We start from the raw sequence: 24418 nt of genomic DNA, 5'->3' as shown, positions 1-24418 counted from the left end.
CCAAGGACATCCTCGTTTTCCTCTCGAGGTCTAAATGGATCATATTTCATAGTCAAAGACCGAACAATCATCGGGGTGTTTGTTGGGGTCGCTTTGTCCATGAAAAAACGTTTTAACACTCTTTCGGTGTAGTTGGACTGATGGACGAAAATACCATTATTTAAGTGCTCAATTTGCAATCCAAGGCAAAATTTAGTTTGTCCAAGGTCTTTCATCTCAAATTCTTTCATCAAGTATTTTGCAGTTATTTCAAGTTCATTTGGGGTTCCAATGATATTCAAGTCATCAACATAAACTGCAACAATTGCAAACCCTGATTGTGATCTCTTAATGAAAACACAAGGACTGATTTGATTATTCTTGAACCCTTCTTTCATAAGGTATTCACTAAGACGATTATACCACATCCTCCCAGACTGTTTTAATCCATAAAGTGACCTTTTTAATTTTATGGAAAGTAAATGTCTAGGCTTGTGGTTTACTGGTAATTTTAGTCCATCTGGGACTTTCATATAAATATCTGTATCGAGTGACCCATATAAATATGCGGTTACTACATCCATTAATCGCATCTTTAGTCCTTCTGAGACTGTCAAGCTTACCAGAAATCTTAACGTAGTTGCATCAACTACGGGAGAATATGTCTCCTCATAATCAATCCCTGGAATTTGAGAAAAACCTTGGGCTACAAGTCTTGCCTTGTATCTAACAATTTCATTTTTCTCATTTCGTTTTCTCACAAATACCCACTTGTATCCAACTGGCTTTACACCTTCTGGTGTAAGGGTTATTTTTCCAAACACTTCTCGTTTTTCGAGTGACTTTAACTCTGTCTGCATTGCCTCTTTCCATTTTGGCCAATCATGCCTGCAACGACATTCTTCCACTGTTCTTGGTTCACTATCATTTTCGTCAGATGCCATTTCAATTGCAATGGAATATGCAAATATTTCATTTACGATAACATCATTTCTATTCCAATAATTCCTGGTAGAAACAAAATTTATTGAAGTTTCATTGTTATCGATGTTATGGTCATCTTGTTCATCCCCTTTCGGATTATCATCTTTTTCTCTATTCTTATCTGTACTTTGTCTTTCTTGACCTTCTGTAAGGGGAATATTGTCGATCTCATCAGGTCTTTTTAATTTTCTTGGTTTAGAGTCTTTTGAACCAAGTGGTCTTCCACGCTTTCGGCGTGCTAGAGATTCATTTTCAATGATCTTATCACCAGAAGGAATTTCAATTCGTGCAGGGGCATTTTCAGCTGGTATATGTGATTTTGTCACTTTCTTTGCATCTATAAATGCATCAGGCAGCTGATTTGCAATGCTTTGTAAATGAACAATTTTCTGAACTTCTTGTTCACACATATTTGTTCGTGGATCAAACATTGACAATTGTGTTGCATTCCAAATGATTTCTATTTCTTTCTTTCGTGGGTCCACTTTCTCTCCCCCTAAGGCTGGGAATACTGTCTCATTGAAATGACAGTCGGCAAATCTGGCCGTAAATAAATCACCGGTCATTGGTTCAAGATATTTAATTATGGAGGGTGATTCAAACCCAACATAAATTCCCAGCCTTCTTTGTGGACCCATCTTTGTTCGTTGGGGTGGAGCAATAGGAACATACACCGCACAACCAAAAATTTTTAGATGTGAGACATTAGGTTCTCGACCAAAAACTAATTGTAGTGGTGAGAACTTATGATAAGCAGTTGGTCTCAACCTAATTAGAGTTGCCGCATATATTATGGCATGACCCCAAGCAGATGAAGGCAATTTTGATCTCATCAATAATGGCCTTGCAATCAATTGTAGTCTCTTAATTAATGACTCAGCAAGTCCATTTTGTGTATGAACATGAGCTACTGGATGTTCTACAACAATTCCAATCGACATACAATAATCATTAAATGTTTGGGATGTAAATTCCCCAGCATTGTCAAGCCTTATTCTTTTTATTGTATGGTCTGGAAATTGTGCTCTTAGTTTAATAATTTGAGCAAGGAGTTTTGCAAAAGCAACATTTCTACTGGATAAGAGACTTACATGTGACCATCGAGTTGAGGCATCAATTAATACCATAAAATATCGGAATGGTCCACATGCAGGATTAATTGGTCCACAAATGTCTCCTTGAATCCTCTCTAAAAATGTTGGAGATTCAGTAGCAATTTTGTTCATAGATGGTCTTATTATTAATTTGCCAAGTGAACATGCAGAGCATGTTAATTCATCTGATCGAGGGATTTTAACATTCCTAATTGAATGTCCTACTGAATTTGCTATAATCTTGTGCATCATTCCTGTACCAGGATGACCCAAACGATCATGCCATAAATTTAGCAGATTCTTATTATCTAACTTCTGGTTAGATATCGAATTTATTTCAACTGGTCGTATATCTATATGATATAACCCTGAAGAATATGCTGGCAATTTCTCATACACATGTTTCTTGCCATGTTTTTCTGCCGTGAGGCATAAATATTCCTTTTGATCTACTATCATTGTTTCTAAATGAAAACCATTTTGACGCACATCTTTAAAACTTATAAGATTTCTTCGAGATTTACTCGAATATAAAGCGTCAATAATGATTAATTTTGTTCCATTTGGGAGTATTATGCAAGCTTTTCCAGAACCTTCTATTAGCTTGGCTGACCCAGAAATGGTATTAACATTTGCTTGAAATAATTTTAACTTTAAAAAATATTTTCTATCCTTCAGAATAGTGTGTGTTGTTCCACTGTCCAAAAGGCATTGAAATTTGGAACCAACTTCGGGCAGATCCATATCTTCATAAAATAATAAGTATAAGATTAGTTTAAGATAATTTAACTGGACTTACTTTATTAATGATGAAAAATTAAGAGTACATAACTTGAACATGAAAAAAAAAACATACAAGAAAAGTACATAATGAAAACATAATACATATCATAGTAATTGATGAATTATCTAAACATGATTATTCTCTCCAAAGATAAATTCACCACCAGCTTCACCATTGTCTATGTGGAAATCAGACACATCAAGGCTAATTCCAGGGACATTTTCTTCATTAACATAATTTGTTTCGGCATGTTTTTCTTTCCCTTTAATGGAAGCCTGGTATAGTTCTACCAGATGTTTGGCCGTACGACAAGTACGTCCCCAATGTCCAGTCATGCCACATCTATAACATGTGTCTTTTCCTTTTGTGGTGGCTTGATTTTTGTTTCCTTGTTGATGCCCCCTTTGAGTGTTGTTTCTAGGGGGAAATTGGCCTCTACCACGGCCATAACCACGTCCACGGCCACGTCCACGGAAATTTCCACGACCTCTGCCACGGTTATTATATTTTCCACGTCCACCTCTATGAGCAACATTTGTCTCAGGTGGATTTGAGCTTTCTACAGCATTTGTTTCATTGAATGCTTGAGACCCAGTTGGTCTTAGGTTGTGATTCTTCAACAGAAGATCATTATTCTTTTCAGCAACCAATAATGTAGAAATAAGCTCAGAATATTTTGCAAAGCCTCTTTCACGGTATTGCTGTTGCAATACAATGTTGTTAGCATGGAATGTAGAGAGTGTTTTCTCTATCATTTGCACTTCAGTGACTGGTTGATCACAATATCTCAATATTGATACGATTTTATATAGTGATGAATTATAATCACTGACAGATTTAAAGTCCTGAAATCTCAGGTTTGTCCACTCAAATTGTGCTGAAGGAAGGAGTACCCTTTTATGGTGGTCATATCTTCCTTTCAGGCTATCCCATAGTTCTCTGGGATTTTCCACCATTAAATACTCAGTTTTCAAACTGTTATGTAAATGATGCCTTAAGAGAACTATAGCTTTTGCTTTCTCTTGATCAGTTGGAACTTTAACTTGAGCAGGGGCATCTTTTTCGTTTCCTGGGATGGTAATTTCTTTGATTGTATGTTCCAATCCCTGAGCCTTCAAATTCATTTGGGCATCAACTGTCCATTCAAGATAATTATGTCCAGACAAGTCTAATACGTCAAATTGTCTTTTCATCAAGTCTCCCATTTTAACTACAATCAAATAGGTAATTATTATTAAGCCAATTAAGCAAGTGATAATTAAAGTAATCAATTTGTAATCATAATAATAATCCATTTAAAACATATTTGCTTCTCCCCCTTGGGTTATTATTATGATGTACATAAAGTTAAGCTAAAATTAAACATGATAATTACGTTAGTAACGACAACAACAATAATAACAATAACAATGATAATAATAACAATAACAATAAATACTACTACTATTACTACATCACCGACAACGACAACAACAACAATAATAATAATAATAATAATAATAATAATAATAATAATAATATTAATGACATACATTAATGATAAGACAAAAGAAACATTTATTATAACAAAATGCACTTATAATCTACCTAGAAGACAAAAAAACTTGAAGTACTACGGAGATTACATGCATGAATTCCCTTTGTCGAAAAACCGAGCGCTACTTATGTAAAATGATGAAAATCATCATTGCCATTAATAAAACTACTAGGGCCATAATTAAAACTAAATATAGTTTTAATTTCCTTAAATCTTCTTCAAAGGTAAAGGGGTGTGGTGGTTGTCGGTTGTCGACGGGGAACATGGTGTGTGACCGGTGTAAATGGAGGAGGAAGAAGAGGAGATAATTTGGGTAAAGTTTAAGGAGGGGATAAGGTTTGTATGGTGAAATAAGGGGGTGTAATCCGCCTTTTATAGGGGGGTAAATTATCCGTTTCAGCTTTACACTACTGTAAAAATATCATACAATGTTCTAGTAGACTGGTAAAATAATCGTAATCAAACTATAAATATTTACAAACGTAAATAAGTATCACACTGGGATGCAAGCCGTAGTGGTCCGAGAACCCTAATCTATTCATGAGGTCAAGGGTTCGAAAACTGAAAGAAACATAAAAGTGTGTAATCTAAAAATTAAATAAATATAAAGGCTGCATCATTTTTTTTCATTTCAGTAATTATGCACAAGTAAGTAAGTATAAACATGATTTGTGTGACCATGAAATTTACTCTATTAACATGCATACAACAAATATTTCCACATGCAAAAGTAATTATATATTACTTTCTATAACCATGCATGAGAGTTACCAAACTAAATATCATAAATAAGGTATGTATTGATATCCTCATTTTTAATCAACATGGCTAATTATGTGGAGTAATTTTGTGGAGAAATATATTGTGAGTTTCTGGTATAGAGGATCCCATATGGGCAACTATAGAGCATACTCCTCAAAATATATTTCGTGAAGGAAATTGAATCTTTGTAAAAATTGGATAATCGGTATAAGTATACCTGATTGAAGATGGTGCTGATAACGTGTTATGAAATATATAGAAATTAGAGGATTATGAGAAGGAGGTAATAAGAGAAGTATTACTTCTTTTATGTATTACTCTTGGTAATATTTTGTGTGTCATACAAGTGAAATTACATGGCTATTTATAGTAGTAAAAACCACTATTACATTGTGGGCTATAACCTTAGAGGGTGGCAATTAGGGTTGGCTACTACATTAAATGTAATGAAGAAATTGGAGTGTGGACATTCACACCTTGACTAAATTAATTAACTCTTAACACTGGTTTAATTTTTACTTATTTATTTTTTATTTTATTATCATTTGGTTGGTCAATTTAAATGTTTGTTGTATTTTTTGGTACAAAGATCATATTTTCATGAGCAGATTTTGCGCTACAAGTTTAAGAATTAGTAAATACTTACTCATATAAAAATGAAAAACCAGATAACCGAATATCATTGACAAAATAATCCCTTAATATACTATATGATCCATAATGAATAACCCTTAAATAGCAAATAAAATAGCCCCTACAACATAGATTAAGCCCTATATTATTGAAGTTGAACTGAACTGAAATTAAATAAATGTGAACAAACCCTTAATCTAAAAAAAAAAAATCGAAAAAATAATTTGGATTAGCATATATGAATTTAATATATAAAAACTATGGAGTACTTGTAACATTATTAAATCAAATGTAATAAATATTCTATAAAAATAACTTAAGTTTAACAAAAATACTTTAATTTCAATGTAAGACGGGATAGAACAAAAAAGGATCCAATACTTATTTTCGAAAAAAAAAATTTATGAATCATGATCAAGAGCGGGTGTAATCATGTAGTTTATTCGTTCGTTTTACTTGACCAATTTTAACTTTAATAGTATTCACATCCTCTACTATAACCATCTTTTGTGATTTATACATAAGAAAAACACGGTCATATGTGAAATTCTTATAATTACACGTATAACAAATTAGCAATATCTATATTTTATAAATTTGACTGATTGAAAATAAAGGATATTAACAATAAAAGTGATGTGTTGATAAGTGTGATAAATAAAACTGATCATGTGAAAAGGAAGGGACGAATCATTCTATGGAGTAGTATGTTTTTTCTTATGTACGAGTATAAAGTAAAACATATAATGAATTTGTGACATTTAAAATGGGTCAATCTTTAACATGTGATTAGACTCCTAGAGTTCCTATAATGTTGTAATAAAACTAAATTTTAAATTTTTGCACAGTAGTTAATTAACATGTCATATTATTCAATGGTCTTTTGAATTCACAACATAAATAATAAAAAAAAAAAAAAAAAATCTAATTTTACGTATGTGGAAACACGATCATGATTTTTTGTAAATCTTCATAAAGACTAATACGTTACCAAATATGTTACCAAATTTAACTAATTATTGTTCAAATGGTGTTGATTGACTGTACTTGATTCATTAATGTCTTAAAGCCGGTCCGTAAAGTTAAATCAATAACCGCGTGACACTCCAATAATTAGAAGCAACGTCATCGGTCAAAATGTTGACCATATTATTCTCACCCTCATTTTGCTTTCCTTAATCCTTAATTAACAAAAATTCAAAAACAAAATATCTTGAAAATTAACCCTTTTTAAGTTTTACAATGAGAGAGTTTTTTTGATTGTAACTAGTAAGCGATGAAAAGTGTTGGAGCATGAGTGGCATGAGTGAAGAGTGATGAAAATATTTTTGACCGACAAGTTAAAACGAAGAAGTCTGGGCATCTTGGGTCTCACGTGATAGGCGAAAACACATTAACCAATGTTTTTTTTTTTAAAATTAAAAAAAAAAAAAAAAAAAAAAAAACTCATGTTTTGCTGACTCAGCCGTAACTATCAACCTCCACACTACCCAGTTGGAGCTTACTCCATTGGATCACAAACATGATTTCTCTCTCCTTGGACCATCTTCCACGTGTTTAAATCGTGTCCATTCAATAACCCTATGCGGCGGTTCGTATCGTTCTCCCACTTCACTGTGACAAACCCTTCCCTCACCGCACTGTGACCCTATCACCTCCCCTCACTCAACCCATTCCTCAAGTAATTTCTTTAATTAGAGATATTTTTGCCCCTCTCTGACCCAATTATACTAACCCAAAAATTACAATAACTGAGTGTACCCGTGCAAAATACACGGGATATATATTTTATAGAAAGATATTACAAAGATCTAATAACAAAAATATATTTTAAATACGTGAAGTTGTTTGTGATATAGTAACTTGCTCTTTTATGTGGCTGGATACGTACACCGTGTAGCTAGCTATTATGGAAGTTATTTCGTCAATGTTATAGGAATTATTCAGTCAATATTTTAAGGGTTACTTGTTCAGCGTTATAGTTGTTATCCCGCCAGTGTTATAAGGGTTGTGCGTTTTGTGTTATAGGGGGTTACTCCGTCAATATTATAATGGGTTATTTTAGTGCCACTGTTGGCTTGTCGGGAAAAAAAAAGTGTTGTCGCACAAAAAACATTATGTATATATATTTTTTTCGATGATTATTGAATTAATAAGGTAGTTAGCTGATTTAAAAAAATATAAATAAACAATTAGAAGAATTTTTAAAAAGGAAAATAGTAGAACTTATAGTGGCGATATTATTTAAAAATAGTGCACGTAATTTTGGAAAAAAAAGTGCAATTATTGTAATATTGGTGTTTCCTAAAAAAAAAAAAAAAATTAGACAACGTAGGTAGTTTTTTGGGGTAGTGTGTGTTATTAAGAAAAATAATAGTGGAAGTTTTTTTAAAGGGTTTTTATTTTTTTGAAAAAAAAAAGGTGGAAGTTTTTTATAGGGCAAAAAAAAAAGGAAAAGAAAAAAAAAAAAAAAAAGGGAGTGAATGAGAATTGAGAGATTGAGTTTTGAAGTACTGTGGTTAAAAGTTGGAAAAACCACTCTATAATTATAATATAGATTATTTTTTTAATTTCAATTCATAATTTACCGTTTTCCAATTTCGGCTGATGGTATCCTATATAAAACCCAACTCAAGCATCACTTGTTTACCTCCTCCTTTTATTGCTCCTCTTCACACTCCCTTCTTTCTCTCTCCTCACTCTCCCAACTTTCTCTCTCCTCTCTTCACATTACATTTTCACAAAATTAAATAAAATTCCCAAAAAATTGAACTTTCCCATTACATTGAATCTTCCTTTCTCCCTCACTGTAGTCTATTTTCCCCAAATTTTCCCACCAACTTTCGTCTTTGTTGACGATTTGCTCTTCTTAATGCGAAGAACAGAAATAATTTGAACAAATCAAAAGATGGATTATTCTCAGTTGCTATGCCCGGTGAAATACACCGAGCATCGCAGCGTGACAAAGAAACAGAACCTAATCAAAGTGTCAAAGAAATCGATACCGAAACCACCTCCAAGAGTGGTCCGTGTATCGGTTGTAGACAACGACGCAACCGACTCATCAAGCGATGAGGAGTCGGACTTATTCGGCCGTCATCGTGTGAGGCGGTACACGAACGAGATAGTAATTGAGCAAACCACGTGTTTGAGTAATGCTGCAACAACAGCAGCAGCAGCCCAGCCTATTGTCGCCCCTCTTTGTAAGAAGGGCGGGTCGAGGAGGAAGTCATCAGCAAACACGGCCGTGGCAACCGCCCAACCCGGTGGCGCGTTGGTGACTTCCGGTGGTGTCCGGAAGTTTCGAGGTGTCCGTCAACGCCCTTGGGGCAAATGGGCTGCGGAGATTCGTGACCCGGCGAAGCGGGTTCGGTTATGGCTTGGAACGTATGACACTGCTGAGGAGGCTGCTATGGTTTACGATAACGCTGCGATTAAGCTTCGTGGTCCTGACGCGCTGACTAATTTTGCTACTCCGCCGCCGCGTGAACCACCGGCTCCGGTGGTGGTTGAGACTCACGCGCCGTCGACTTCCGGTGGGTATGAGTCTGGTGATGAGTCAGCTTCTCATAACATTCTCTGCTCACCCACTTCTGTCCTCCACTTCCGCGGCGGTTCGACCGGGGAAGAACTCTCCCGGTTCAAACCGGACAATGTTAAAAATGAAATTGAAAATGATTTGTTGTTTTGTCCGGTTCAAGAACCAAGCAACAGTGTGAGCAACAGCTTGATGAGTATCAGCAACAGTATGAGCAACAGCAGTAGTAGCTGTCACTTGGAGGAATGTCAAGGAGAATCATCATCAAATATCGGCGATTTCTTAGATACGCCGTATTTGAATGATTTCTTCAACTTTGAGTCACCGGAACCCATGATTTTCGAAGATTCAAAACCGTTGGACAATCTATTTGCTATCGGTGATGATTGTGACAATCAGTTCCATAACCAGTTCGATTTCAGGGACGTGTTCGTTGATTCGTTTATGGATGATTTCGATTTTAGTACGATGAATAACAATAACAACAATAGTTATTCATCGTCTAACTTGTTACAAGTGGACGATTATTTTCAAGATATTAACGAGATTTTTGCAGCCGATCCTCTTGTAGCCTTGTAATCTGACTGAAAAAAAAAAGGAAAAAAAAAAAGGAAAATGGGAGAGAGTCATCTTTTTCCGGCCGATTGTTGATCGGCAAGTTTTGTACCGGCGGCGAGTATTAATTAGATTTTTTGGTTTAATTTTATATTAGTAGTACTAATATAATTCTCTGTTAGAAATATAGCGGAGAATTTTTGAGGAATTAATAAAATTAATTATATGAGAGTAATTATTTAGGCCTTTAATTTTTGTGATGAGTTGTATACAGTAATTCAATTTTAGTTGAAGAAAAATGGAAATACAGATTACAATTTGTTTCCTACTTTTAACTATTTTCCTAGCTGTTCTGCTTGATTTTCTACCATATAGTTTTGTTCCCTTAACACTGATTTATTTCCTTAAAAACAAAAGAAAATAAAAAACAATTGTGATTTATTTCCATTAAAATCAAGGTGTAAAAAGATTGTTCAAATGAACCTGTTCTCATTGACCTTAAATTTATTTTCGCCCGTCATAATAAGTACAAATGTAGCTCGTTGTTAACATTACTCTAATCGTGTCTATTTAGTGTTCGTTGATCAGAATGATCACTCTTCACTTGAGTGAGGTGACTAAGGTCAATTGAGTCATACTCAATATGTACTTGCAAAATTTTTGTGAACTCATATTATCGTATATTATAATTACAACATAGAGTGAGTATAATTTAGCGAAAGTATTTTATTCAGTATACTAAATATTTTCAAACAATGGTATCTATATAAATAAAAAAATAGTAAAAGGGTGGAATAAGGTAAGGACGTGGGATTGGCAGCTAAGATAATAAAGGATCTTACAAGTGAGGTAAGGAATTGACTATAGAATGAAAATAATTCCACTTCTAAGTCACGAATGTAAATTTATGGTACAATATTGGTACATTGTATAATTAGATATTTAGGTAGGAAAATTTCATGTATAAATAAAATGGACCCAAATTATTACTATAACTGTTATACTAGTAATATTTGTAGTAGGTGCAGATGAAGAAGGTGAAATTAATTTTGGCGAGTATTATAAATGTTATTTAAAAAAGTCAATTAAATAATTGGGGGTTGGATGTGTATTTATTTATTTTATTTTATTTATTTACTGAGATTCTGTCCCTCTTGTGTCGTTGTAATAGTGTTAGCACGTGGATTCAAGACTTTACTAACTTTTTTATTTTAATTTTTTTTTTTTTCTGAAATACTACTAACTTTGAAAAATAAATAAAGAAAGAAAATTGTAGAAAAGGAAAAGAAAATAAAGTGAAAGAACATTAGAAAAAGGAGTGTGGAGAGAGAGTGTGGGGATGCCAATGTGGCATTCTTTTTGCCGCTCCAACCCACACGAGTAGGCGCAATTTCCGCTTTTAAGGCCGTTTATTTGACCCTCCAAGCTCCCAACTTGCTTATTTTTTTTGTGTTTATTTTTTTTTCTATTTAATTTTATTTTAACTTATACTTCGTATCACAAACTCTAATTGTTTAAACTCTTATACACATAAATCTGTTTAAAGTATAGTTTCTTTTTGTTGTTTAGTTCATAGAAAAGCCCCTAGATTGAGAGAGAAAGATAGAGGTGGTTTAATAAAAAGCTAGTTAGCAATGTGGTTAGATATTAATTCAGTTCCTTATCTCCCCAATTTTTTATTATTTTTTTTTGAAAGGATTTCCCCAACTTATTACTACCTCCGTTACATATTATTTACAACGATTATTTGGCATAAAGTAAAGAGGAAAAATGTCTAATCATTGCAAATAATATGTAACGGAGGTAGTACATAAATTAGTTTCATTGATATTAGTTTTGATAAGTAAATTTAGCATGTGTTTAGTACAATATATAGTGTAAAAAAAAAAAATTAAAAAGTAGTGCTGATCAAGTCTATTAAAGTTAGTTTAGATATGTTCAATGATGTGAAGAGACCCACCCAAAGTTTAACTATCTTAACTTCTTAAGTTATAAATAGCATGACAAAAACGCTTGTAATAAGTTTTGATTTAGTAAAAGTCTGTAATTTTAAAGTTTTGATCAATACGGATGATAGTTAAGTAAAGTGTATAACCTCTCAACAACAGAATAGTTGATATGGTTTGCGACATGATCATAAAAATTAATGCACAAGTATAGGACTCCTCTAAAAGTATATATTTTTTTTATGCAAAAGAGGGTAGAGAGTAGTATAACGGTATGAGAGTATATATATTGTAAAAATTATATAAAAAATAAATATTGTGATGAACTATATATAAATACTGATCTAACAATATTTTACATGAAAACATTTATAATTTATACATTTGCTAAAGAATATAATCAAAGTTTATATGAGTAACGCAAAAAGTCAACCGTATCAATTAATTATCAATGAGGGGAGCAAGGAATGTAAGATAATAAACCTGAATACTACGTTGTTGCGATGTATGTATATGACAAATTAAATTTCCAAACATTATTTTTTTTTTCATCATTGATCAAATTTCATTTGTGTCAAAATTAATTTTACAATCTTCAATTTACATAGTATAATATTTGCCTTTAAAAAAAAAACATACTACATGATTGAAGATTAACGAACAAAATTAGAATATGGATATATACATTTAACTCTTTAAGCAACGAGGATAGCATCAGGCAATTGTAGAGATGTGTACTACAGGAATTAGTAAAGGGCTAAAGGCTATATATATATATTGAGTTATTGACTTGTAACTTGTAAGCTAGCATAATTGGGGGGCTAAAAAGCCTAATAAAATGGCTCATTATTTTGGTTACATAATTTGATTAAAGTTTAAACATTATAATCTGTAAAGTTTATATGTATAGATGGAATGCATTATGCAAACAAATACTACTACTAGTCTAGCTATATACTATACTAATTAACAATTTAGGATGTTTGTTTAGCATAACTAATACAATAACTACCTAATTTCATGTTAAAGTAATCTTATTGTCTGCCATTTTGTGTTAATGAGTGAAGAATTTAAGTTCTCATTGGTTAGCCAATAATTAATATCATATAATGACAAATTAAGGAGTGAATTGCTGAATTGCTTAGCTCAAAAAGGCAATAGATGTGCTAGCAGTAGTATCAAATTAGCTACTCCATAACTACATATATATATCATGTAGTATTTGTAATTGTGGGTATAAATTAATGTGATTAGTGTGTTACATAAAGTTGATTTTGTTTGACCATAGTTGTATATTTTTAGGCTTTTATGTAATTGTCGGTCTAATACTAGCCGACTTATAATAATTCAAAACTTATATATGTCATTAGTCAAAAGTCAATTGGAATTGTTATTAGTAATTTTACCTCCTTCATCTTTTCCCTATTTTTGTGGAGATTATCACAAATATCATGATCGAGACGACAAAACTCTTTTTTTCCTATTTTTATGGCTAAATATTTTACTTAGACTCGAGTATAATTTATTAATTAAGTATGAATTGCTTAGTTTGAATACGACTTATCATTTATTCGATATGACAACTACGTATAAGGGTATTGATTTCCTTTGATTCATTTTGCATCTTTATCATAATATCCTTACAAAGTTATTATTGAAGACACTCGATTGTGAACAAACTTTATGAATTGATTATTAGATGACCTTTTTTCTTAAAATAATAATAATAATAATAATAATAATAATAATAATAATAATAATAATTATTATTATTATTATTATTATTATAATATACGTATTATTTCATATGACCCATCAATGCTCTATAAACCAGAAAATCGACCAACAAATAAACCTGTATTGTATTCAACATATGTAGATACTTTACATATTGTTTATTTCGAATATAGGACACTCGCAAATATTGGCTCGACCTACTTCTAAATATAGCGTTAAATAACCTATATATATACATATATATACACATATATATACACATTTGGGAAACTAACTACTTCGTGATTATCAATTTAAACATATCTCGTATTATATTTTAAAACTGATGGGATACCTAAGTGACACTCAGAATCTCAGTCCCCTTACTAGATCCGCCTACTATCATTAACACAATTGGTCAATTTGCTTTGTGTTGATTTGTTTAAATTGGAGCTTGAGTATCCATGATCTTCATATATGATAGTTCATATCTTGCTTCAAAAATTATATACTTGTATATATGGTGGTGGAGGCCCTAAAAAATTAAGGTGTATGGGATGCAGCTGACATATTATTGAGAACAAGTGTTATGAATAATCTAAGACACGTTATATATTCTGTGATTTTCAGTTTGCTTATATTTCACTCAAAGTTGCATGGCATGAAATATTTGTCCCTCCTAATAATTATTATGTCTAAAAAACAAATCAACAAGATAACGTAATTTATTATTAATATTTATAATTTTAGTAATTGTAGGACATGGAACACCCTACTGAATACTACTACTACACTAGATTACGCTCACGCTTACTGTACATGCTTACTATTATATCAGAATATAAGAACATTCTACAATTATTATGTTCATTCTAATATATATATACTCGTATTATTATACTATTATACTGAAATTATATTAATTATACCTTCCATTAGTAAGCTTAATTAAGATATTATATTATAATCTTTAGTTACTAACTTTATGTTAATAGCGTGCATAAATTGGCAGGCTAAGTAAAGATTTAGGTAGGCATGTACTATGTACTTATGTTATTGTATGTAGGGAGCTTATAATTTGGATGTTAGTTGTGTTAGTTAGAACTATGGTTAGATTGTAAATGCTAAATAGCGCGTGGCTTAAAGGGTTATGCATTAATATGTATGTTAAAACTTGATACTTATTATCATTTATTAACATCAAATGACACTTGATTTCCTAATAAATTTCCAACTGATCTAGTGATCTAATTTAAGTATTTGTACATAGATATTTTTGAATTTTATCACGTTTCATAAATATATAACAGATTTAATATGTAACAAGATCTTAGTTTGTTGGTGTGAATTTATGTCATTGATTTTTTTTTATTTGTGCTTTATGCAATTGAAAATATGCAATATGAAGTATCTCTTGTGAAACAAGTTAAAAATGCATCAATTAAGAAATGAATTCACTACTTACGGTTAAGTTTACCTCTTTAGTTAAATCCAATGTCAATTATTTCTTCATCTACATTATGCTGTATATTAAATGTTTGAAAAAGGATTAAACCCCCTCCCCTAAAAAAGATTGTTGATAATTATATAAATAAAAATTAACAGGAGAATATTAATGTCTCAGTAATTAACCCATGTTCTACTTATTAAAATTCTTTATAAAGTACAGCAAATTAGCTAATTACATTAATATATAGTTATAACTATCACTTGTAAAATTTATATGTATAAAAAAAAATTATAATATTTTTGTCCTATGCAATTACATTTATATACAATTAATATGTTGCAGCTTAAATTTTCATCCTCAGATCACTAGTCTATCTTAAGTGAGCTAGAGTACAATTTTTCACCACACTTGCGTAACTTTCAACCTCTTTTACAAGTTGATGATCAAATATTTTGAAGGATGACTTGCACACACCCCTACCACTAGCTTAATTCCTTGTAGCATTGGCTATGTGACCTTGATCACTCTACAAATAACAAACTTATCCTCCGTAGTTTTGGGTTTTGCTAATATAAATATATATACAACCTAACTAGTGCCGACTAATCAACTTAAATGCTTAATTCCTTGGGATTATGTTGTGCCATTTGCTAATTCTACAGTATTATGATAAAACTTAAAGTGATTAGACATTAATCAATTTATAAATATAATTAAATAAAAGTAGAAAATTACATATAAAAACCAATAATCAAAAGGCCGTGTGCGTCTTTGCTGGTCCCGTGTTCCAAATGATAGTGGTTACCGGTCGGCTAAAAAGGCTAACAAAAAAGTTGGAATAACTAAAAAAAAAAGTCCCTATCAAAGTATATCTAATATTAGAACAAAATATAAATAATTAAAGATATAAAGAAGAAAGATTTTCCAACAAAATATTTATTATTAATAATTAAATTAGGGACCCATAAAATAGGAAAAATGAAGTTACATTAATATTGTCAACTGTCAAGTCAAAATTTTCCAGCCTCATGTAAAATGTGGTGCTCACAATTTGTTGTTGCTTGGATTAATTTCCTTCATTTACACTCAAATTGGACCCCTTCAGAAAAAATTAAAATGCCACCCTTTAGAAATTGCGGTTATACAACTTGTGCGTGTAATTTTATACAACATCGACTTATCAAAAACTGAAGTTTCTACTATTGATTTTTCATATTGTTCTACCAATACGTACTTTGTATTAATTTGATGATCACAATGAATATAGCATATTAGTTGGAAGGCCGATTATTAATTAGACATGTACGTACTATATGCCACCATGTTGTTATTATAATAACTCTCCAATTATTTCACTTGAGGAATAAAGTTTAGGAAAACGAGTGCAATATAGAGTACTATTAACACTCCGTACTTTTTATAAAACAAGAACAATCATATTATAGTTAATAGTTGAAATTATACCCTTATTCAGTTCACCCAATGTTTGCTTATTATTTCAGTAAATATATACTTCAATTCACGTAAGTTACAATAAAAGTTAATAAGGACTACAATACTACGAAGAATTAAAATTCAAGTAAATGAAAATCTGATTAGAACGCGGTTACATTTCAACTTATTAGTCCAACAAGAGGAAACTTAGAGGGTTAGGTGATCAAATTTGTATATTCAATGTAACAAAAATAATTTAAAAATCTGTTGTTAGTTAATCATAAATATTTTAAGGAAGCTCCTCTGTTAAATGATTACACCACTTTTAGCAGAATGAAATACAAAACCTGAGCGTAAAATCAGAGATTGTAACGGCATGGTTAGACATCATGAACTTGTATAAAATCTTGATCATCATCACAAAATGATTGCAATTTTAAGCGTTACATTATGGTATTATTCTTATACGTTATCTTTATAGCTTTAAGAGTATTACTTAATTGAATTTTAATATTAATACCTGTTTAATTTTTATATAAATTTATACAGTAGTATAATTATTTATCAGTTATTTGTACATGTACTTATTAATTTAACAAACCGTATCCCATGCACGTGGAATAGAATGGGAACTATCAGCTTTTATTTTTCCTTTCAGACTTTCATTTACTACTCTGTTGATTTTTATTGGGAGAGGGTTTCTTTGACAGAAAGTGTTTTTTTTTTCTAACAACTTTATTTTATTGGATGGGGATTTAGCAAAGCTAATGGCTTTCCTTTATTACAGCAGTTAATTAACTTACTACCTCCGTTTTATATCATGTGTAATAATCAGGAATTTTTTGTGAGATATAAAAAAATTAAAGTGAAGTAGATTGGTCGGTTTGTGTTTAAATGATAGATAAATATAATATATATTATGAATTAAAGTATTAATTTCAAACATCGACAAAATATTAAGTTCATGAAAGATACATATATATTTTTGAAATGAAGGGAGTAACTAGCTTTTTTTTTTTTTTTTTTTTTTTTTTTTTTTTTTTTAAAGGAAGGGAGTAACTAGCTATTTGAGTGGTTGTATTCAAAAGCTTTTGAAAAATAAAACCAAATAAAATTTGTACATATGATAAACAAATTTATTTTTTGTAGTTGTTGAATTCGTCTAAGCATTGGTATGTATGAAGTATATTTTAATTAATATCATATCTAATATGAAATTAGAGTTTTTAACTAGTATTGAGAAAACTATTATATTGAATTTCAAATTCTAGACTAGTTGGAGCTCTATTGGTTCCGCAACTTGGCAAGAAATTCAATTGCAATTGATAAAAAGTTGTAAATGTGATGTGAGTAATAAAATGAAAATTAGCGTATACATGTAAATGCTGATCATTGTTTAGATTCATCTAAAAAAACTAAGAGAGCATGAAAACGAAACAAAGAAACTAACATCCAACTATTATCTTCAAATCTTTATTATTTAGACGCATTTTTTTTGAATTTTATTTAATTTGTAGAATAGTACCGTACAAATTACAATATGTGCTAACCTTTTCTTTTATTGATCCGTACTTGATGTAAGCTTTAATTAACAAAGCCAAAGCATGTTTTTATGTGACTTTTATTTTAATATTGCTATTAACACTTCAACATCTTTTCTAATATTCTTTTAAATGCACCCTTTTGTACCATATGAGATCTTTGAGGATTATATAAAAGTTATTTCAAGAAAAAAAAAAAAAGGTTTGACGTAAAAGTTAAAGTGGATTCAACTGTTCAAGATGTTTGCAACGTTATGAATATTTTGTTTTGTTATTACTCTTATAGCTGTAATTTATCGATAAACTAAGCTAATAGGTTCTTCTGTAGTCTATACTACGTAGAGTTTATTGTATAATACTCGTAATATTGTTTCAATGTTCAATTAATTATAAATTTCCCCAAAATATTTAGGCATGCAATGCAATTCTTTAGCATATGGTGTTAGCTTTTAATTTTTTAGTGCATGCATAAAGTTATTAATATACTTTTTTGGGTTTTGCTTAATTACATAAATTAGTACTCTACTTTGTATGAAGTATATACATAACCTCTAATAATAAATTAAATTATTTTTGTAATTCCTTATTCTTTTAATAAGTACACTTAGCTTGAATCGGTTGATCATTACATGTCTATTTATTTATACTCCGTATCTAAAAAGGTTAACCCATCTTGACCAATTTACTACGTTCTCATTTCCCATACGAATTAAACCCGAACATCAATCAAAATGTAATTGATAAAATGAATAAGGCGAATTACCATCCCTTGTTCCCAAGGTGATCCATGATCACATAAAACTTAAACCTAGCTACTGTGCATTAGTGCCTTTTTCCCTCAATTAAACATTTAAACCACATCCTTGATCGTCGTACTACACATCTTATATACTTGTAATAAGTATTAATCTCTTGATACTCGAAAACAATATACCTTGCATATCAAAACCTAGCACATCAATTCGTAATATAGAGCATGATGCCTAAGCAGTCTTACCAATGATAATATATAACAAACTTGTCTCAAAATTCAAAGATGTTTGGTTCATTATATTTGTTACGTTCTTGACATATCCATACTCCATATCCTTTTTTTTTTTTTTTTTTTTTTTTTTGCATAACAGCGTGTACTAAATTCAAATTACACAATAAAAACACACACACGTGACACACATATACTTCGTGTACATTAGTACATACACATAGTATTGAGTATATTATAATTTACACTTTTACATAGAGTAGCTAACAACCAATTACGACCAACGACCAACAATTGATTGCATGGTGTACACCGCCTAGCGTGTATCCGATTATAAGTCCTAGTATTCAAAATAAGAACAGTGACATAGCAATGACTGCATGGAAAAGGAGGTGGAAAGGAGTCACAAGATAGTAGCAGCCTTAAGAAGAAGCTAAGCTGTAATGCACAGAGAGGGTTCAGAAACGGCTAGATCGGTCGAGGGGGTACGTACAAGTTGCAAAATATGAATATGATCTGCAATAATAATCTGCAAGAGTCGCAAAGCTAAATTACAATTAATGGTATAAAAGGGACAACACATTCTACTCTGAAACATATACGGTTCATTTCCATTTTTTGGTCCCCCAACCCACCAGGCTAAACTCCTAATCACATTAATATGCTGTCCGTACTCCATCCTATAGCTTCTTTTAAGGCCGGTTTTATATAAGCGACATTTTATTTTTCTTAAAATTGTAACATTTTGACTTTTACTACCTCTGTTTTATATTATTTGTAACGATTAGACATTTTTCCTCTCTACTTAATGTCAAATCATTGCAAATAATATGAAACGAAGGTAATATATATTTGTCGACTCAAGTTCAATTATCAAATGTTGAAATCATATTGATATTACACATATAGAAATAGAACAATAAAACAACATTTCACGTACATTTCAACATTTGCTTTTGTTATACTTCACATAAGTTTTGTAATATCATAAAAGTGCAAAAAATTAAATTGTTGCAATTTTGAAGATGAAGATGAAATATTTGATTTAGTTGGGAGTTGTTTGGGGGAGGGAGGAGACATTTGCAAATCTTTAAGGCAGCTTTCATTGGTTCCCACTTGCTAATAATCAATTGGCCCACTTTATTTACCTCCCTATTTTTTTTTTTGTACTTGTAATTTCTTGTAAAGACGTAAAGTAAATTTAATCCACTAAAATCCACTAAATACAAATGAGTACTCAGTACACAGTGACTCAGTGATAACAAAATTCTCTCATACTCAACTTAGCTCATCCATATTATGTTACAAGTACAATTTTCATAACACATCCCAATATAATTCCTAGAGTTTAAGGTTTAGGAAAGAATTTAAGAATATATTTCGTATACACATCGAGATACACCCATATATGTATACTCGATATACAATTCATATTTTTTACTATGGCGTATGGACTTAATCAAAAAGCGCATCTTTTTTTTTCCCATTTTATTTATTTATATTTATCAAATTTTAGGGAGAGAAATTAAATTTGATGTTTTCAGGGGCAAGTATAGATTTAAATTAAGGTATTTTCAACCTAAGTAGAACAATCGTAATCAAAAATTACTTAGGGACCCACAAATCAAACATTTGGTAACCTAATTATGTTATTGGTCGTAGTCTTCGTAGCTTTGGGTTGGGAATTTTTATATGGTGTTTGAGAGTTCCACATGAATTTTTCTTTCCACGTGGCATGGAAAATATTAATTTTAAAATGAAAAAAGAAGTTGAAATAGGGCTATTTTATGGGCTAATGATGAATTGGTCAACTTTAAGCCCAAGAATGATCATAGGCTTTTTCTATACATAAGGCTTTCGTATCGTATGGGGCGGCTATGTAATGTGGGCCAATATTTGGCCCACCAATTAACCTGCCCGCAAGTAAAGGAATTGTCAATTTATTTTAATATATAGTATTACTCTCAATTCTATTTGGGACCCTCATTAAAAAAAATTCTTCATGTCTTTTGTCAATGTTTATATTGGTTACTTCCTCTTAAAATAACTTTTTACTCGTCATTATTTAAATGAAATGATATCAATGTGTTTGATGGGGTGATTTGAGTGTATGTGTTTGATGGGGTGATTTAAGTGTGTGGCCTATTGACCTCTCGTATGTACACATATCATCAATCTTAACTTTTAACCATTAAACCATGACTTTTATCGAATGGATACTTAATTGAAGTTTTTAATTATGCGTGCATAGGCTCTATTTCAATAATCAACCAAAGTTATTACCAAGTAAATAAAATTTGATTATTTCGTGATTTTAATTTTATACGGATGAAATGAATAGTATCACCTTGACTTCATGCCAATATGTTTGAAGACAAATTCCCTTTTCCCACTAATGAGGGGTCATTCAATATAAATGTACGTGGAAATCCTTGAGAGAAAGGGAGATAAGCAAAGCACCCTATCTTGCTTGATATACCACAAATAATAAGTATTTATCAATGTATATATAATGTATGTAGTATATGGCACTATAACCAATTAAATGTGAAACTCTATATTTTAATTTCTTTTTGACTATTCTAAGATTGACATTCTTATTCGGCACCGAAATGATAAGAAGAAATCCAAGAAATAGTAAAAAGAATAGTACAAAATAAAAGGGTGGCAAAAGTAAAGGATTTGATTGGATACAAATGATGATTCATGAAGATAAAAAGGTGAACAAAACTAGTAAAGATGTTTAGTTGTTGCTTCCTAAATCAAAATATATTCACACACTTTGCAAAACAAAAACAGTTGTTTCTACTCATTTGCTAAGAATTATAGTAGGATCCAATGGTAAGTCAAAAAGGGGAAAAATGTGATTGTCATGATGTTTACACTTATCAAATTTTAGCTGTATTACTACTATATTTTGGGCCCTTATTCTTAATTAAAAAGGTCAAATTTATGAGTTTTCCGACATCATAAGAAGCAGTGTAAACGTTATGTTTATAGACATATAGTGGGGGATGATTGGCATTTTGAAGTGATTGAAGGCCAAGTTCTTCCGCCGGCGTTGGGGCCTAAGGCTGCTAAATTTGAATGGATTGTTCAAGTCATGGATCATGAATCTGTCTTGTTTGTGTGCGAATTCGTTCACGGGCCAAACATAATACAGTGACAATATACGTGTCTTTCATATTCGGTAATCAACAATCTAATAAAACAATTTGCATATAATTTGATAGTCCGAGATAATAACCTTCAATTTTGACAATTTTTGACTTTTTTTTGCCTGCAAATAAAAATTGCTGAGACGACTACCATGGACCTAATATCCTTCGGGAGTCCATTTGAGTGGGTGAAACCATCCAATTTGCCTTTAAGCATCTAATTTACCCGTTTACAACTTGTACCGATTTCATAAACTCAAGCATATCACGGACGTTTATGGAAACATATAATGATCATAAATGGTTCCAAATGGCACTATATGACCTTGAGATGTATCCCCTAGTACCTCAAGACTTTTCGACCCCGGGCCCCGACATCTCCAAAATTCCTTAAAAAGCATGGATAATAGCCTTCAATTTTGGAATTTTTTGACTTTTTTTTTCGCCCATAAACAAAAATTGCTGAGATGTTTTCCATGGACCCTAATACCCTTTGGTAGTCCATTTGGGTGGGTGAGACCATCCAATTTGCCTTTAAGCATCCAATTTACACGTTTACAACTTGCACCGATTTCATAAACTTAAGCCTATCACGGACGTTTATGGAACATATAATGATCATATATGGTTCCAAATGACATTATATGACCTCGAGATGTATCCCCTAGTATCTCAAAACTTTTTGACACCGGGCCCCGACACCTCCAAAATTCCTTAAAAAGCATGGATAATAGCCTTCAATTTTGATAATTTTGGACTTTTTTTGGCCCGAAAATAAAAATTGTCGAGATGATTACCATGGACCCTAATATCCTCCGGGAGTCCATTTGGGTGGGTGAAACCATCAAATTTGCCTTTAAACATCCAATTTACCCGTTTACAACTTGCACCGATTTCATAAACTCAAGCCTATCACAGACGTTTATGGAAACATATAATGATCATATATGATTCCAAATGGCATTATATGACCCCGAGATTTATCCCCTAGTATCTCAAGACTTTTTGACACCGGACCCCGAAACCTCCAAAATTCCTCAAAAAACGTGGATAATAGCCTTCAATTTTGATAATTTTGGACTTTTTCTGGCCCGAAAATATAAATTGCCGAAATGATTACCATGGACCCTAATACCCTCCGGGAGTCCATTTGGGTGGGTGAAACCATCCTATTTGCCTTTAAACATCCAATTTACCCGTTTACAACTTGCACCGATTTCATAAACTCAAGCTTATCACGGACGTTTATGGCAACATATAATAATCATATATAGTTTCAAACGGCATTATATGACCCTGAGATGTATCCCCTAGTATCTCAAGATTTTTCGACATTGGGCCCCGAAACCTTCAAAATTCCCCAAAAGCGTGGATAATAGCCTTCAATTTTGGATTTTTTTGACTTTTTTTTTCGTCCGGAAATAAAAATTTCCGAGATGTTTACCATGGACCCTAATACTCTCCACGTGTGCAATAGGGTGGGTGGAACCATCCAATTTGCCTTTAAGCATCAAATGTAACCGTTTTTGTACATGCCTCTTGTATTGGCTTTAAGCTTTCATGGGACCTTTACGTAGCCAAATAATGGTTATATATGGGTCCAAAAAATATTATATGACCCCGGGATGCATTTCGTAGTGTTCCGTGAATTTCCAACACCGGGTCCTGACACCTAAATTGCTCCGATATCGTGTATTATAGCCTTCATATTTGACTTCTGTATATCTTTTCACCCGGCGAGATTATACGTGTCTTTCATACTCAGTAATCAACAATTTAATAAAAAGAGCTAGTGTTTAATTTGAACAAACACGTAGTAGAAGGTGAAGATGGAACAACGTGAAGTTTAATAACCTGCCTATTTCGTGAAATGAAATGAAGGAAATGCAATTATGCAAGTACTAAATTCCAATTCACGTTGTTTTGAAGTATAACCTTTTCAAACAATACTTGTAAATGTCCGCATCGATAAAAAAAATGATTAAATACATTAAAAGATTAAACACCGAGTTCATCTCACAAGTCCAAAATAGTTCCATTCCAAAAACCATATGACAATACGATTAGCTCCTCATGAAGGCTATGCCTCGATATGTTGGAAACATTTATCAAGAGACAGCTCCATAAACAATTTTCTAGATAACGGCCAATCACAGCAATCAGATTGCTAACACTATTTTTGCTAAACATAGCATAAGAGCCTCATCATACCATTTAATACAATTATAACATTCTCTCAAAGATAATACTGAAATTCCAAGGCTTGGAATTTCAAACAACCCAAGGCAATTTTCACATCAAAATGGATACAAGCAGTTTCCAAAC

The 24418-nt window shown here is 31.7% G+C and overlaps 1 protein-coding gene across 1 annotated transcript; it reads left to right on the top strand.

Moving 5' to 3' along the window:
* Positions 1–8446: 8446 nt before the first annotated feature.
* LOC145608495 (ethylene-responsive transcription factor CRF4-like) lies at positions 8447–10201 on the top strand. The gene has a single exon (XM_081664114.1). The coding sequence runs from the start codon at positions 8682–8684 to the stop codon at positions 9888–9890; it is 1209 nt and encodes a 402-aa protein (XP_081520240.1). The 5' UTR covers positions 8447–8681; the 3' UTR covers positions 9891–10201.
* The last annotated feature ends 14217 nt before the right edge of the window (positions 10202–24418 follow it).

The sequence above is a fragment of the Chenopodium album genome, chromosome 23 (genome assembly GCF_948465745.1).
Source record: "Chenopodium album chromosome 23, dcCheAlbu1.1, whole genome shotgun sequence".
In the NCBI taxonomy this organism is placed as follows: Eukaryota; Viridiplantae; Streptophyta; class Magnoliopsida; order Caryophyllales; family Amaranthaceae; genus Chenopodium; species Chenopodium album.
The sequence above is the reverse complement of the archived record's forward strand: the minus strand, read 5'-3'. Positions and strand labels throughout refer to the sequence as shown.

Coding starts and splice junctions, on each gene's coding strand:
- LOC145608495 (XM_081664114.1), top strand. CDS start 8,682: ATGGATTATTCTCAGTTGCTATGCCCGGTGAAATACACCGAGCATCGC.